At 35.3% G+C, this 19222-nt stretch overlaps 1 protein-coding gene across 1 annotated transcript; it reads left to right on the top strand.

The window, feature by feature from the left end:
* Positions 10417 to 15484, top strand: LOC109716204 (disease resistance protein RPM1-like). The gene is made up of 2 exons (XM_020241537.1): positions 10417 to 10504; positions 13060 to 15484. The coding sequence occupies exon 2, from the start codon at positions 13082 to 13084 to the stop codon at positions 15482 to 15484; it is 2403 nt and encodes an 800-aa protein (XP_020097126.1). The 5' UTR covers positions 10417 to 10504; positions 13060 to 13081.

Below are 19222 nucleotides of genomic sequence, written 5' to 3'. Positions count from 1 at the left end.
TATAAAAAATTCATAGATTTTGCGATTTTGTAAAAATAAACCCTCTTTAGAATTTGCTGATTTGGCCTTGATTTATAATAAACTAAAATATTCTTATTTCTCTCTCTCTCTCTCTCTCTCTCTTTCTCTCTCTCTCGTTCTCTGCACGGTTCATCTCCGACCTCCTCTCTATTGTACCTCTATTTCTCCTCTCTATTGTACCTCTATTTCGCTGCTCACACATTGATGCGCGCTTCTCTCTCTTACCTTGCCAACGTCCGTTGACTCCAGATCGAAAATTAATGACACAAAATGAGGAGGTGAGATTGCAGCAGAAAGCATGGCCATACACGTTGACAATGACAGCGACAATGCTAGCTGCCACAAGATTTAAAAACAACAGGCAAGAAGAGCACGTCGGGGCGGGTCGGGGGCTCACTAGAAGAAAAGATAGTATTAATGGCAAAGATAAAACAACATGTGGCGATAATTTTCGTCACCGCTGTAGTCATTAAGTAGCGATATTCGATGGCAGATTCACTTTTTTGTCAGTAGCAAGAGCCCAATTAGCATAGTTGACCTCACTTTGGGGTCCAAATTGATCCCAAGTGGGGTCCAATAAAAAGTCTTATTAGACAAAGAGTTATAGCGGGTCCGGTGACCGGCTATTTTTTTTCCTTAGCAGTTTTAAAAAGTTAAAAAAAGATTTTAATTAAAAAAAAAAAACTCTTGCTTCCTTGAACACCAGCTTGGAAACTTCATTGTAGATGTACGTCAAGATAAAAGATTTTATAACTTGAGAGGAATTGGTGATATTTCACAAAAGTTGGTTGAGACGAAAAAGCATGTAGTGTATTCACGAGTTTATTTACTTTTGAAGTTGTCATTAGTTCTACCAATTGCTAGTTTTTTCTATGATGAACTTTATAGAGAATAAATTAAGTAACTTTATGTGTGATCAATTGATGAATGATTCTTTGATGGCTTATATAGAAAAAAAATATGCTTAACAGTGTTTCCAATGAGGCTATTATGCATTTTTTTCGGAATATGAAGTCGCATCGAGGACAATTAATTGTAAAAGAAATGATACTTTATTTATATAATTTTAATGACTAATTCATTTTTTTAGTTTTTTTATTTTTTTTCTTCCTTATATATTAATCGTATGAGAAAAAATTTCTAGATCTGCCCCTGGCGATATTTTATACATTTGGTGGCAACTTTAGTCACGAGTATACAATAATTGTTTTGTCGTGACGGCGGCTGGATCTGCCACCAGCGATATTTTATACATTTGGTGGCAACTTTAGTCACCACTATACAATAATTGTTTTGTCGTGGCGGCGGCTACTGCAGAGGGCAAGAAAGGAGGTGCAATAGCAAAAAATTTACAGTATATGAAAGAAAAAGAAGAAAAAATAAAAAAAAAATATTTTTCTTTTCCTAAAAAGGCCATCATGTGTCGTAATTGATACCAAAAAAGCCAAAACATAAAGAAAATAGAAGAAGAAACGAAATTGCACTGCTTCAGATTAAATTATAGTATTTAAAATAATTTGAGACTAAATTGCACTATATAAATAAAAATTGCACTATTTGAATTTAAGTTTCACTGTTTGAGATTTAAGTTATGCAATTTAAAACTATTTGAGACTAAAGTGCAATTTCTCATACGGTGCAACTTAAATTCAAATAGTGTGTCACACCCCAAGACCTACCCTAAAAGACTCTCTTAGGTGCGTGCAACAGACCCATTGAACATGCAAGGTTTTCCTCGCCCACATGAAGCAGTAGCATACGCCAGCCTGCACATCTTACAAGAATAAATATGAAAAAGCATTAGAGCATTTTAAATTCTAATTTCATGCTTATACAATATCAACTCTCCTAAGATTACAACCACATCTGCTCAAAATAATATATGCTTGCCGCGATCACGCGCTTCACCTGCGATACATGACTTTATAAAAAGTAATAATAATAATAGGCTGTTTTCTATACCAAAAAGATATTTAAATCTTACATCCATCCATCCATCCATCTGATATTTTTTAATATTAAATAAAAAATTAATAATGTTAGCTCGTGAGAAAATAATAATCGTGCGATGAATAAGATATAAAAGTTTTATTTATATGTAGTGATAGCATATAATTACTCTCGTTCGATCTGTGCTCGATGTGCAGGCTGGGACGTTTTTATTGATAGATTTTATAGGTATGTAAAATAAGGCAGAAATTAAATACATACCAAAATCCAGAATCAAAATAAAATAAGATAACTCACAGAGCGCCGTCGAGAAGAAATTCCTGATCAATCTGTGGAAGTGTGAAGTCCGGCTATGATTTGGAAGTCACGAACCGAACTTGGGTGATTTGGTTTCTCCTCCTATCTCAGGCACTCTACCGTATGGTGTGGAATCGATGGTAATTCTTCACCAGAATGCGTATGAGAAGGTGGCAGGATCAATACACCTTTATATAGAGTCCAGATCGACTTCCCATCAAAGTCTGATTAGGATTCTATTTAAATTTAAAATAGATGCGATAGGGATAAAAATATACCATATCAAGTAGTTCTATATATGTTAGGATTGACCTTTATCTATAGCAAATCCTAATTTAAATATGATTAATTGGGCACAATATATGGAAATCCTAACAATCTCCCACTTGGCTCATATTAATTATATTCCATGAACGGATTTTCTATACTCCAATCTTTATTGCGCATTATTGAAAACTTTATGATTAAATACTTTAGAACTCACTTGATCTTTAGCTCAAACTAAAAGACTATAATGATAGAAACTATGGCGATCCACCTCTTCATAACGAAATTTTCCTTCTATAATTACCGTATCATCTTCACCTCTTAGCCGAGTACTTTATATGGCACAACTTTATGAATGAACTTAAACTGTATGTTCATTTGTTAATAGACAAAACTTTATGTCCATTAAATGGTCCAACACAGCTGCATTAAACTTTATTGAAAAAAAATAGATGTTACAAATTTATACATCAAAAGAACTAATCAAACCCATACTTCAAACACGATCTGTATATGACCCATGTGCCGGCCTCTTGGTCATTGGGTTTGCAATCATACATTTGGTACTGATGTATTCAATTGTAACATAACCTTCATCTATCTTCTCTCTCACAACAAGATATTTGGTGTCCAAATATTTACACCCTACTATAATCTTGTTGTTATTGGCAAAAGAAACAGCAGCTGAACTATCACAGAAAATCTTTATTGGATAAACACCGCAGTCCACAATTCTTAAGTCTGTGATAAAATTCCTAAGCCAAATAGCCTGTAATGTGGTTTCGTAACATGCAATATGATCCAAAGTTCCTTTCAAATACCTTTTTAGCAGCCTTCCAAATGCTCAATGCTTGGATTACTTTAATACTTGCCAAGTAATCCAACGGCAAAAGTAATATCCGGACGTGTGCACGTTTGTGCATACATAAGACTACCAACTGAGAGGCATAGGGTATGCTTTTCATCTGTTCAATTAGTTCTTGGGACACTGAAAATCATTAAGCTTATTTCCTTTCTGGACAGGAGCAACACTGGGCTTACAATTATGCATTTCAAAATTTTCCAAAACTTTCTTTATGTAGGCCTTTTGAGATTGACCGAGTAACCCTTTATGTCTATCCCCTTTGATTTTAATACCAAGAACATATGAGGCCTCGCCTAAATCTTTCATTTCAAAATTTTGGAAAAAAAATTCTTTAATATTATGCAATAGCCCAAGATTATTACTGGCAAACAAAATATAATCAACGTAAAGGACTAAGAAAATTATTTTACCCCCACTAACCTTTAGATAAATACATTGATCAATAATATATTTCTTAAAACCAAAGGTCAAAATAGTTTGTTTAAATTTTAAATACCATTGTCGGGAGGCCTGCTTTAATCCATATATTGATTTCTTTAATTTGCATACCAAGTGCTCCTTTTCTTTTTGCCAGAATCTTTCAGGTTGATTCATATACACCTCTTCATAGAGATCCTCATTTAAAAAGACAGTTTTGACATCCATCTGATGTAGCTCTAGATCAAAATGAGCAACCAGAGCCATAATAATACGGAAAGATTTCTTTCTAGATACTGGAGAGAAAGTCTCTTTATAGTCAATGACTTCTTTCTGAGTAAATCATTTTGCCACAAGACGGGCCTTATATCTCTCTATGTTACCTTTGGAGTTCCATTTGATTTTATAAACCCACTTGCATCCTATGGGTTTAATTCTTATAGGTAACTCAACAAGATCCCATACCTTATTGTGGTTCATGGATTCAATCTCATCCTTCATGGCATTGTATCATTCCATAGAATTATTACTATTTATGGCTTCGGAAAAATTAAGAGGATCATTTAAACTCTGGTCATTCTCATAAAGATAGACAATAAAATCACTGGATATAGCCGGTTTTCTCTGTCTTGAGGATCTTCTTAAATCTATCTGATTATCCACATGTACATCTTGATGTGGATTATTCACTTGTACATCTTGATGTAAATTATCAACTTGTACATCTTGATGTGAATTATCAATGATAGGTTCACAATAATTTTGTGATTGAGGTTTTATTAGAGTTTAAATTGATCTCTTTTATGATGTTGGTTTAATTCTTCGAGAACGTCATCTACAAAACCCCTAACTCCTCACTCTCTACTCTTACGTGATTTATTTGTTTATTGACCCTCGTTCACTAAACCTGTGACGTCGACGATGGTTCTTTGAATGAAAGGCGGACTGAAAAGGGTAGACGTTAATTACCGGTCACCCGGTACTACTTAATACGTACCCTATTTACAATCCTAACGGTATATAACACCGGGTTAATTAATATAAATTTAATCTTAAACGATATCTATTTCCAGTTAAGATTGTCTATATCTTAATGAACTATACCATATAAAAATAGAGATAGAGTAGATAAAATTTAAATTTATCTTAAGATTAGTATGATATTACCCTTCAGCTAGACCTGAGATATATTTCCCCATAACCAGGACGGTGGAAGAGTATGCGTAAGACCACTTCTTAATGATAGCCAAAGTGTGGTATGCTATCTCACGGACTCTATCCTCCTCTTTGGTTTAGTGGGTTAAAGCTAAGCACTGAAGGTCAAGTATCGACCTGAAGTGCGAAGGTGTCTAACTAGTCCTTAAAGAAGAGCTGCCGCGAGACACTCAATAGAATAAAATAAAACTAGGACCTAAACCATACATAAATTAAAGACAGAATAAAATGTATGGATATTTTAGATAGTTAACCATAGTCTCTGTTCTAACGATTTAATTTATAACATACATAATACATTAACCTAGTTTAATACTAATTAAAACTCAAAAGTATTATTTTCCAAAATGCCAAGAACTAGGTTTAATTCTAGTGTATTATCATATTAATAAACACATGCATTCCTAAATGCATCACTAAATAAAAAACTTTAAAATATTTAATAATGTGTAATGCGCTAGAATTAAACACCCGATTAATTCAAACTTATCGGAAGAACTAGTGTACTCCGTACGAGCTGACGCCGACACTGTACTTGGAATTGGGAAACCTTTAAGCCAATTATAATGTATACAACTGGCGCGCCGAAGCATTTACATATCACCAGTTCTAAATAAATAATTAATCAACCGAAGAAAATTTGATTATAATCGGTTAATATCTAACCGAGATTAAAATATACGAAATAAAATTACAACGTAATTTGAATCTCAGGCCAAGAACAAAGACTTGGCTCTACACCACTTAATAAAACCTCTACCAGCTCAGGCTGATTAAGTTTTAAAAGAAACCAAGGCGTACCCTGGAGTTCGTAATAATTAATTAACGTTCCGAGGAAAACGTTTAATTAATTAATTCCTAGGCAAACTGAGACACCAATATATTGGAGAAAATAAGTAATCTTAAACATATGTAGTTTTAAACTAGGAGTACAAACAATTTCATAGCACTTGTATCTCTTAGGCAAGTGTATTCCTAAATTAAAATGTATGTTATAAATTAAATAGTATTTAAATAAATAGAATATAAACACCAGTTTAATCTTATATATTTCAAATTTAAACTAACGCTATAATGTAAAATTTAATAGCGTAGATATAAGAATAAAACTGGCCTACTTGTACTTTTAATTTATTAGTATTAACAAAAGCTAATAAATTATAAACCGCGATTCAACTTAATTAAATAATAAAGCTAATCAATCCACGTTCGGTTTCGCCAGGATTAATTTTCTTTATTATTAAATTAAATGAAATTTCATCACGAAAGCCTATTAAAAGTACAATTAGTACGACTTGATTCAGTCTAATTAAATAACGAAGTTGACAAGCCTACGTTCGGTTTCGCCGGGGCTGGCCTTCTTTTCTATTTAATTAACGAAATTTCTACACGTACGTCTTAACGTGGTATTATAATATAAATCAGACGAGGGTTTCCTCCAGATCTGTACTTCCATATACCCACCACGTCCTACCATTAGAAGAATATTGAGCAAACCTCTTTAAACAGACCGGTTTCGACTGTTAAAGAAGTATATCTTTTAAACTTTAATAGTGCTGGACGTCTTTCAAATTTAATTAAAAACTATTTCTCTAACGTATAAATACGAGTATTGAGACGAGAGTTTCCTCCCTAACACTACAGTATATTTCATATACTTATTCCTTACTAACGTATAAATACGAGTATTGAGACGAGGGTTTCCTCCCCAACACTACAGTATATTTCATATACGTATTCCTTGCTTTTTATGAATACGAGTATTGAGACGAGGGTTTATTCCCCGACACTACAGTATATTTCATATAAAAAGATTAAAACCATACCATTAAAAACTACACCATAAAATAACTATTTTGTACGTAAAATAAAGTCAATACTGAAGTAGGAAACAAGGATAACCACTAAGACAAGGATACGAATTACCAAGATTAATAAGCCTCACCTTTCTTGTCCAGTACGAATGTAATCCCACATACCTAGAACAAAACCGAAACTCTCTCCTATTGGGACGAGGAGCATGTCTATTTCCATACGGTTGAGTTTGTTGTGAAAATCTTTTCACCCTCGCGAGATTAGTCGAATCAAATTATGATTACTTTCGCGCACAGCCATTTTATAAGCCTTAAGTTAAGGTCTCACACTCTGTCGGGCGCTAAAGGATTCACAACACCTCGTTGTCAAACATTCGAGGTCATTTCAGAACCGCTCGTGGGATTACTTATTTGACAGAAGGTATTTCATGAGACCTTTACCAAGCTAAGTGCTCCTATAATACCTTTACGCTCTATAACGTCGCGTCGAGTGATGTGAACCACATGGGTAGAGACTAAGTAAGAATCACGTGAAATAAAACTTGAAAAACGGTAGACTTATGCTTAATAAAGTCTAGAGATCAGTTAATTACTTAACATTTGGTACACACATATTCTTTTTCCGTATAATAACGTTCTCTTTGCTTTACGTCAATTGAAACAAAGAGTCTTCTCTGTTTATTTCGCATGATTCTTACCTTTCCCGTTCTTACTGAGTTTTTCTTTTTTTTGTTCTTTCAAGGTAGACCAAGTGTTCCGGTTAGTTCATTAACCTGAGGGTTAATGAAGAAAACATTTCTTTTCCCAGTATACTTCTTCTTGATGGTTTTCATAGTCTTTACCGAGGTCTTCTTCCCATTCAAAAACCAAAACTACATACTCAACGTAAATCAAAGACAATACAGATTATGAACCACTTAACTGAGACCACGGTATACGGTGCACCGCTTAAGGCACATCCCTAAAGTCTTAGCGTATTTTGGGTCATTTCCACTTCGCTGATAAATATGTCGACTTCCTTTAGGTTGATTTCATCTTAAACATCCTTGTAAATCTAATCAAGAAAGGTGACCAGTGTAAAACCTAAATCAACTATGTAAAATACAAGGTTTAAAAAGATTTTTAACTTAAAGATAAAGCTTTGAACAATCTAACCCTATATCAAAATCAAAATTATTATTTCAAAAAGAAATAGGGTATTTAGAGTCTATCAACCGAGACCACAAAACTTTTTGTTAGATATATTTCATAAAAATCTACAAAGTATATCACTTTAGGAAGAATGGTACGTGCTTTTACAACCTAGTTTTGCACCGTAATTATTACTTTCCAGTAGGTACAATACCGTATTCTCCAATCCTGTGTAGAGCTTTGTCTCTTAGGTTTCTTATTAATCTCTTCCGTAAAATCTACTAAACCGGAAGAGACTGAAACCTTACACACACCTGACGTATTTCCCTTTCGTCTGGTTTTAGAGAAGACTTCCACGATTTTCTACACTACCTGGTAATCTCAACTAAGTATGGCTATATACGCCTGGAGAAGGAGATAGTTAATAACCGGTATTTATAAAATAGTGTAAATGACTACTGATGAGAGCTATACCGATAGAGATGAACGAATTTCTTTTTAGACTTCGAAATCTACGGAAATTCCGTATATTCCGACTTCATCTCTTAGTTGAGCTCTTTTCCTATTTTCATCAGTCGAGTCTGTCCCCACCACTTATAAAACTATCTGTTTGTCTATTTCCGGTTTAGGGATCCGGAAAACGATTCAAAGAACTCGTCATGCCTTAACAAGGTGTCATGTGGTATGGTCCTAGTGGACTAGTCTTATCACAACGACTTTCTTCCTTGGCGTGTAATTAACTATACGAGTCCTCATATTAGTCATTAAGATGGGAAAGCTATAGTAACACCTCACTCCTTGAGTTTTGTCGGGACATATAAGAATTAGCCCAGGGATGATTCCGACAGTGATTCTAAGGAAAACTCGAAACCTGTCCATCCTTTGGGTCAAATTCTCTAAAAGTATGTACCCCAACAATTCGACTCCAGTTTAATATACTAGGTGTTTATTTCTTTAACCTGGGAGCTTGGTATAGTCCTATAAAATAACCAATAAGTCTTTCCAGGTTTCCCATATTTAAAATGACAGGTAGTGAAGGATATTTCTAACGTCTTTGATTTTCTCGTGCCAAATAACTCTTACCACGTTAATCACCCTCGAAACTTGGAGCCAAGTAACTTAAACTTCTTTAATTTCTCGTAAGCCAAAGACATGAACTGTCTGGGTGATAATAGGGAGTACTAAACTACTAAGGATAAGGTCATTTTGTTGTTTAGCAGGACCNGCCGCAGCGACAATCCCATCTCTCACCGATCTCGTCGTCCTTCTCCTCCTCCGCTGCCTTGGCTGGTGCCGGAAGCAAGAGGGCCGCAGCGCCATCGGACCCCTGCACGCCCTCTGCTCCAGATCCGGCTGAAGGGCAAATAAGAAAAGTATTTGCTATATGAAGGGTATATAAGAAAAATTTGTTACGGTACAAGGGTATATTGGAATGTGCAAAATGGTAATTTTTCAGAGATAACGGCAGCTCACTAACGGAACTTAACTCCAGGGGCACTTTAGAAAAACTTGGAATATAAGAAGGGTATTTTCAATATTAGCCTTCTAAGAGGGATAAATAAGAAAACCGGAAACTTTTCAGGGGTATATAGGCAATTGCCCCTNAATTTATAAAATTTCAAAAAATAAATCACTACGTAAATCCTTACGTACACAAATAATTATACTATTATGTGATCTTAATTTGGATCAAGAACCGTAAAACCTTTTATTATGAAAACTCAAAATTAATCATAATTTGATCCAATTACATAATACATACAATATTTAATTTAGCAATCTTGTCTCTGATACCAATTGATAGATTTTATAGGTATGTAAAATAAGACAGAAATTAAATACATACCAAATCCAGGATCAAAATAAAATAAGATAACTCACAGAGCGCCGTCGAGAAGAAATTCCTGATCAATCTGTGGAAGCGTGAAGTCCAGCTATGAACTGGAAGTCACGAATCGAAATTGGGTGATTTGGTTTCTCCTCCTATCTCAGGCACTCTATCGTATGGTGTGAAACCGATAGTAATTCTTCACCAGAATGCGTATGAGAAGGTGGCAGGACCAATACCCCTTTATATAGAGTCCAGATCGACTTCCCATTATAGTATGATTAGAATTCTATTTAAATTTAAAATAGATGAGATAGAGATAAAAATATACCATATCAAGTAATTCTATATCTGTTAGAATTGACCTTTATCTATAGCAAATTCTAATTTAAATATAATTAATTGGGCCACAATATATGGCAATCCTAACATTTATCCCATGCATAATTCATCATGGCCCACTGGCCATTAATTGCAGATGGGAAAAGTCAGGCGGAAAGTAAGTTTCTTGGTAGCAGCTGCAGTGTCCAAATCACTTGCTCCCAGTTATTTGTTTATTTAGTGCATTCTCATCTCTCACTCCTCAATCCCCAAAACATCTACTGCAAGAGCTTCTTAATTTGGTTGTAGTATTTTCTCTAGTTAAATTTGAGATTATTTTGGAGCAGCCCCCTCTTCAATCTCCTGGTTGGATCTGTGGTTAGTTGTGCTTCTTCTTCTTCTTATTCTTTTTAATTAACTTTTATTTACTTTGCTATCAACTAGTTGATTCTGCAAAAGGGTACAAAGAGTATAGTATATGTCTTTGTTGATTAATATATTGTTTGGATTCACTTGATCTTTGGTAACAAAATAACAATAGATAATAGTTAAGGTAGAATCATTTGGCCTTATATATACTTTCACTTTATTGTTGATGATCGAGCACCTAAATCGATGATTAATACCATGAAAGATGATTAAAGATAGGGTAAATTGCATTGTTACCTCCTGAACTTTTGGCGAAGTTTTATTTTATCCCTCAAACTTCTAAAATGGACATCTAACCTCTTAAACTCTCCTAAACTCTAATATTTCGTTCATGTTACCCCTTCCGTCAGTTTTCCGTCAAGCTCCGTTAACCGAAAACTGACGGAAGGGGTAAACGAATGAAATATTAGAGTTTAGGGTGTTAGATGTCTATTTTAGGAGTTTGGGGGTTAAGTGAAACTCGCCAAAAGTTCAGGGAGTAACAATACAATTTACCCAAATTTTTACTATAAATTATTTTTATATTTTTATATTAAAAATTTCTAATTGGCTGAAATGAAGTAAAAAAATTTTATTTAAGTGTATTTTATAGAACAATACTTCTAAAGATAAAAGGGACAAACGAGTACTACAGAAAATTAACTGAGAATTAAAATTTCTATATCCGAGTGAGGACACCTATTGTAAATCAACCATATTAGCGAGTACGTTGGGATAGTAGAGTGTTTGAATATCGTAGGTAGTTAGTATCGCTCTTTTTTTATCTTTAAGCCACTCTAATTCATTTCTTTCACTTTTATTTTATTACAATAAAATGTAGGATAAATTATGGTATGATTTATTTTAGGATAAAAAATATATATAAATTCAAAATCAAGCACGATCACTAACTTGAGGATTAGTAGTCAATCCATAAGTAACATATTATAATAAAATAATTTATAGTCAAGAGTCCCTACGGAGTAAATTGCACTACTACTTCCTAAACTTTTGGCGAGTTTCACTTAACCCCCCAAACTCCTAAAATAGACATCTAACACCCTAAACTCTAATATTTCATTCGTTTTACCCCTTTCGTCAGTTTCCGGTTAACGGAGCTTGACGGAAAACTGACGAAATGGGTAAAATGAATGAAATATTAGAGTTTAGGGGGTTAAATGTCCATTTTAGGAGTTCGAGGGGTAAAGTGAAACTTTGCCAAAAGTTCAGGAGGTAACAATGCAATTTACCCATTAAAGATACATAAACTTTATAGAAAAAGAGTTTTGTGATATTTAAAATTTATTTTCTAGATCACCAAGAGGGCACAATACGAATGGTCAAAATTAGCAACCTTCTAAATACAATTTTTTTTCAAAAAAAAATCTTAAATTCATAATCTTGGTTATAGATATTGATCTAGATAGTTGAGAGAATTTTATTTATTATCAAAAGCTCAACTAATATATGCAGTTTAATGGCATTTAAATTTAGTTTATTTGTCTCTTCTATTTACATCTTCTACCAACGTATTGACATCATTCGCAAGCTATTTAACATGTAAATGAGTAAAAGATCAGATCCTAAGTCTAATGTAAATGAGTAAAAGATCTTAAGTCTTTAATAGATTACTATCAGATCAATCTTTTGGGTAACAAGATCAATAGCCACTATGATTCCTTAGTTTTATACTATAAATATCATTGAGAAGTGTACAGTGGATAGCATATAGAGTACGCAATTAATTGATAGTGATTTTCTTTGGATTTAAACTTGCTAATGTACAATGAAACAACCTTCTACAACATCTTACAAATTGCAGCACAAATTAAAGAAGTTAAAATAGAACTTTTAGATTCTGGTCTGATAATAGGTAGCATGAATTAATGTCAAGGCAGTAAAATTTGACACATTAGAAATGTGGGAGTTCACGTCTAAAATTATTTTCTTATATTTCCATCAAAACAAAACTATTTGAATAAGCACTAATAGTTTCTTGCTCAAATGACTTTAGTCCTGATATAAACTTAATTATAAACAAAAAGAGGCCTTCAAGGGAAACTAGACTTAATTATAATTGTTAAGAATAATGTACAATCACTCTTAATACAATTCCCTCTACTTAGTGACTGGCAGTAGATTCATTTGCTTTCCAACTCTTCATTGATTTCATAATCCTCTAAATTAAGGACTATTCCACATCTTGCTTTACAAATATGAGGTCATGTGGGAGCTTAGTATGATTAGTTATTAAGAATCTTTTATCTTAAAAATTTGTTAAACTGATTCTCAAACAAGTTATTGCTTGTTGTTCTTACAGACTACAATGTTGTTACTAGTTATCTTCCTTTTAATAGAGGATTCAAACAAATGTTTGTTTAGTACACTACAGAGTTATCCTGGATGAAACAATTACATATTTTTTACGAAAATTGCCTAGAATCATAAGAGCGTTAAAAAATAATCATTTTCACTGGTGGTGCATTTGAAAAGACATGGTAATTTGAAAAGATTGTTTATTTTAGGCTCAATTCGGAAGAAGTGCCCATGGCGGAGGTTGTGGTAAGCTCATTACTCCTGAATATCCGTGCAACCTTAGTTAGTGAAGCAACTAAATCAGCAACATCACTATTACTAACACGGATATCAGCAATGAAAGAACTCCTGGAGGATATAAGTGACATTAAGGATGAGCTTGAGAGCATGCAATCCTTCCTACAGATCGCAGAAAGACTAAAACAGAAGGAAGAGAGCACAAAAATCTTTATAAAACAAACGAGAGACTTGGCTTTCGACATTGAGGATATTATAGATGAGTTCACGTACAAACTGGGTGAGGAGCAAGGAGGGGTTCTACCCATAGCAATCAAGAGGTGCAGAAATATAAAAACCTGGCATCACCTTAGCAAGAGGCTTAAAGAGATCAAAATTAAGCTCCAAAACATTATGGAAAGAAGGAAGCGATATGATACGAGAGGAATGGAAAATGAGGCAAGACCTTTAATAGCTGTTGGCGGTAGCAAAAGCCGTGCAGAATTAGCACATTTTGTCAAGGAGGATGATATCGTGGGTATTGACAAGTACAGGGACTTATTGCTCGGATGGTTAAAAGATGAGGATGAGCAGCAACGACAGCACGTGATAATCTCAGTGTTGGGTATGGGTGGTCTAGGGAAGACAACTCTTGTTACTCATGTGTACAATATCATCAAAGCTACCTTTGACGCTTGTGCCTGGGTTGTTGTATCTGAAAATTACAATACTGATGATTTGCTTAGACAGATCTTAAAAGAGTTTTGTAGAGAAGATCGAGAGAAAAGAGTAGTACCTAACAACATTGATACCATGGATTACAGAAGCTTGGTTGAGACTACCCGCACTTATTTGCAGTATAAAAGGTATGTACTCATTCTGGATAATGTTTGGAGTACTAATGTAATGGATAAAATAAAAGATGCACTTCTGAATAGTAATAGCAAGAGCAGAATAATTCTTACAACAAGGATTCACAAAGTAGCACTATTAGCTAATGAGCACTGTATGTGTGAGCTAAAGCCACTAGAGGTAGATCATTCGTGGGATTTGTTTTGTAAAAATGCATTTTGGAAAAGTGCAAACAGGATTTGCCCGCCGCCTTTAGAACAATGTGTGAAAAAAATCGTCGAGAAGTGCGGCGGCTTGCCCCTTGCTATTGTATCTATAGCCCGTCTCTTATCATTTCGAGAACAAACTGGTTTTGAATGGGAGAAGGTTTACAAAGATCTTGAGTGGTATCTAACTAACAACGAATCGGAGGTCCATGAAAAAGTATATGACATTTTGAAACTTAGTTTGGACGATCTTCCCCATTACCTTCGAAATTGCTTCTTATATTGTTCTAGTTTTCCAGAAGATTATCGAATTGAAAGTGACAAGCTCATATGGCTTTGGGTGGCCGAAGGGTTCATTGAAGAAAGAGGAATAATGATGGAGGAAGTGGCCGAGGACTACCTTTACGAACTTGTTCATCGCTGTCTACTACAAGTGGTATATAGGGATGAAGTCGGTAGAGTTTGTGCATGTCGAATGCATGACGTCGTTCGAGTCCTCGCTCTTTCCGAGTCAGAGGAGTTAAGTTTCTGCATGGCTTACGAGCAATCAAGGACAAAATTGCAGAGATCCAAAGCACGCCGCTTGTCAATCCTAAGCAATATAACGAATTATTGTACTGAAGACAAATCTCATTCACGTTCAGTACTTGTTTTCAACAAGTCCATGAGTTATGATTTACTGAAGTCGGTCTTAAGATCATCAAAATTTTTACGTGTCTTGGAACTACAAGGAGCACTAATCGAGAAACTACCGAACGAAATCTGTAACTTATTCAATCTACATTATCTTGGCTTGAGAGGAATCAAAATTAAGGAGCTTCCAAGATCAATAGGAAAGCTACAAAAATTGCAAATATTAGATATAGGTGAAAGTGAAATAGAAAAGCTGCCAAAGGGAATAACAGAGCTTCAAAAGTTGAGACATCTAGTTTTGTCCTACAATTCGAGTAATAACATCCAGGCACTGGCGGGAATACAGTGCTTGAAGGGCTTGCATAGTTTGGCAAACATTGGTGCAACTAGGAAGATTGTGCGGGATGTAGAAGCTTCGACTGAGTTGCGGACATTTTCAATAACGGGCGTAAGAACCCATCACTGTGCAGACTTGTGGAATAGTATCACAAAGATGAACCATCTTAGTACTTTATGTATCATGAGTGAATGTGGGCAAAAATTACAGCAGTTGGGCATCCTGTGCCTACCTCTACCAATTCAAAGATTACATTTGCATAGTGAATTAGACAAAGACTCACTCCTTGAGCTTGCCACATCCTTTGGGTCTCTAACAAACCTAACCACATTAACACTTGCATATTTTAAGGGTTATTTTAGTATAAATTATAAGAAAGGAACGGAATAGTGACGGAACCTTAATGTAGGGGGTTTAAACGCATCAACTTGAAATTTTGAAGAGATAAAGTATAGATTTTTTTTAAAGTCGGTGGAGGAAGTTAAAAAACAAGTATTTACATGGAGTTTTCTATATTTTACTCTTATTAAAAAGATTAAAAAAAATAATTGAAGAAAAAGATAAAAGCAAATGTCAGTTCTTAACTCCGTTGAGTAAATCCTAAACAAATAGGACTTGACGTTATAACAAGATAAGAATAGAGTAAATAGATGAGGTAGTTTCACAAATATTGCTACCTAACAGATTAGTGAGAAAATCTGTTAGTAGATTTCGGTTTAAATTTATAGTTATTTAAATTAAAGCCAAATTCTAATTTAATTAGGATATATAACATGAGATTTTGATTTACTAAACAATAAATAGAGTTTAATTAAGAATCCAATTGGACTGTGAGTTCTAAGTAAATTGCCATGGAATTATAGGGGCTCCTTTTGATTATTTACCTTTTACTACTATTCAAATGTTTTAAATTTATTCTAAAATTACTAAAATATCTATCTAAAATCTAATCTCAATAATAATAAATGGCCTTTTTGCATAAAAAATCTATTAGTTTCAAGATTTTGTAAAAATGGGTCATTATTTTGAATTTTACAAATTCAGCTCGAATTTTTAAAAAACTAATTAAAATATTTTTATTCCTTTTCCTCTCTCTCTCTCTCTTTTTTTCTTTTTTTTCTTTTTTTTTTTCTCTCCGAGCCTCCTTGCCTCCTGTGAGGTCCTAATAATCCCACATCGGATGGAAATAGAGTTGTCATTGGGTTTATAAGAGACTTAGACACTAGTAATAATAATTGGGCTTAAACATTTTGGGCCGGTGGTTGGGCCCAACGAGTTATTGTTGCTAGTGGGCTGGGTCGTTACATTTGGTATCAGAGCCGGTTCACCAGCTGGACATGTGTGGCGAGTCTCGACTGAGCCAGGGTTTGGATGACGGGCTAGCGAGACAAGTCTCACATCGCCTCGTGATCTTGGGCTGTGTGTGTGACGTCAGGGCCTTAACGGGAGGAGTCTGTGACACCCCAATAATCCCACATCGGATGGGACCCACATCGGATGGGAATGGGGTTAGGGCCTTAACGGGGGGAGTCTGTGACACTCCAATAATCCCACATCGGATGGGAATGGGGTTGTCATTGGGTTTATAAAAGACTTAGACACTAGTAATAAAAACTGGGCTTAAGCATTTGGGGTTGTCATTGGGTTTATAAGAGTAATAATAACTGGGCTTAAGCATTTTGGGCCGGTGGTTGGGCCCAACGAGTTATTGTTGCTAGTGGGACCCGGCCCAAAATGCTTAAGTCCAGTTATTATTATTAGTGTCTAAGTCTCTTATAAACCCAATCATAACCCCATTCCCATCTGATGTGGGATTATTGGGGTGTCACACCTCCTCCACCGTCTCTGCGAATCTCGGTGACGGAAAGGAGGACATTGCCGCCTCCTCTTTCTCCGCCTCAGCCAATGCAGGTGCCAGCATCGACGCCGACGCTGAAGGAGGAGGACTTGGAGCGGGTGCGGGTGTGGGCAGAGCAGACGGAGGCGATGAGTTCGTGGCTGAGGCGGTGCTCGCTGTCGCACGTGATGGTGAGAACGAAGATGCACCCGGGCTTCTCCAAGAAGCGAAAAAAGATGCACAGAGTAGAAAAAAAGGAATAAAAATAAAAGAAATTTTGTTTTTTTGAAAAATCATTATGTATCATCACTGCTACAGGAAAGGTTCAAGAATTAGAGAAGAAGGAAAAAAAATATCAAGTTGCACTATTAAGATAAAATTGTATTATTTCACACAAGAAAATTACATTGTTCGTGTTAAAATCGGAACGGCGAAAAATAGATCCAGAAAATAATTTAATGCAGGAAAAGGAAAGAAAAGAGGAAAGAGCACACCGATATTTACGTGGTTCGGCCAACTGCCTACGTCCACGGACGAAGACGGAGCAAATAATTTATTTATGTCGAAAGGCGAAGTACAAAGAAGATCTCTCTCTAAAATTAAAATCCCAATTAAAGTATTTAATTGATCGCACATATGCATATAGCATCTCCAATTAGCACGTCCGCACAATGAGATCCTTCAGCATCTCCAATTAGCACGTCCGCACAATGAGATCCTTCAGCTCGGCTCACCATATATAAAATACGGCACCTTCGTTGGCTTAATTAATTGAGCATCATAAGTCTCCTCAGCCGAGCACCAACAGCACGGAAACACCAACAACACCGAACGCTAATTAATTAGAGGATTGCTTGGCATTTATTAAAGTTCCGGCTCCTCAATGCTCTATATATAATATATACTAGAGCCTTAATTGGAGTAGGATGTTGAAATTTTATAAGAAATTAAGATCGCATCTTTTGTCATGATTTCGATTTCTGTACCCGAATTGTTGACGGTGGTCCTTGCTCGTGGTTCGTCCTCGTTCGTGATCTGCAAAGTAGCGGGACGTTTCGAGTCTAATTTTCTTATCTCCGGAGATGGAGCCGTCACAGACCGAGACTCCCGTATGTTACATATTTATATATAACTTAATGTAAGGATTTTAAATCACGTCCGTCCATCAAGGACGTATCCAGATAAACCCTAACCGTAAGATCTACTGTATCTTTATAGATTGACTTAAATAGATTGACTGTATCTTTATAAATCGCCTTGAATATATCACGTAGGCCACATCCAATATAGGATACTGCCAAATTAATTTGAGTCTGACTCAAATTAATATTGCCGTGACCAATGGCAGGTTGCCAACTCATTATATATACCGAATCTCAATTCTAATCTATTTCAACTTAAGCTTGCTCCATATATTTCCGATTTAAATCTTATCTTATTATAATTAGATTAGAATATAATTTCAATTTAGGTAACTACAAATCTAAACCAAATTACAATAGGTCGAGACAAATGTTGCATTTTTTTGACACAAAAATTGTATTTTTTTGAACCAAAAGTTGTACTTTTTGAGCAAAGTTATAGTGTTTGAGTGAAAATTGTATTCTACAGCCTCCTTGCGACGGAGGCCTACCGCCCAATTATCGTTTTGAAGCGGCCCCTCCTCGCCTTCCTCCTCGCGCTCCTCCGGGTCTCCCACCCACTCAATCAAGGACGGGCTCAAGGCGCTCTGTCGCGTTGCACTGTACCCGCTCAACCGCTCTGTGTTGGTCGCATTGCAACAAAAACGGTCTATAGTGATACTTTTAAATGTCGGTATAGGTCAAAAAAAGTGCTGCTGGCTAAATTACCGACACTTTTAAAAGTATTGCTATATGTGGGGTCGCTAGGTATATAGTGACAGTTAAAGAGTGTCGTTATAACCTAAAAAGAGTGCTGCTAATTTACCAATACTTATTTAAGCATTTAGCAACTGCCGGAACTCTACCTCGTTGGTTGTGGTGGCGGAGGAGGAGGAGAGGGAAGGGCTCTTCGTTTAGAATTTCAGTGGATTGACTGAGGGGAGAAAGGGAGATGGTAATCGATTTTTTTTTTCTTTTCTTTTCTGTTTGTAATCGGGCCGAATGGGCTGGGTGGGGTGGGTTGAGTAGAATAAACTTTTATTTTTTGTTAGATTGGGCTTTATATTTAGGCATTAGTAGATTTTTTAAAAAATTTTGGTATAAATGAGACACTTACACAAAAGTGTCTCTAATATGTGTCCCTATAATCTAATTCTGTTGTAGTGTCGA

The sequence above is a fragment of the Ananas comosus genome, linkage group 10, assembly GCF_001540865.1.
Source record: "Ananas comosus cultivar F153 linkage group 10, ASM154086v1, whole genome shotgun sequence".
Taxonomy (NCBI): Eukaryota; Viridiplantae; Streptophyta; class Magnoliopsida; order Poales; family Bromeliaceae; genus Ananas; species Ananas comosus.
The sequence above is the reverse complement of the archived record's forward strand: the minus strand, read 5'-3'. Positions and strand labels throughout refer to the sequence as shown.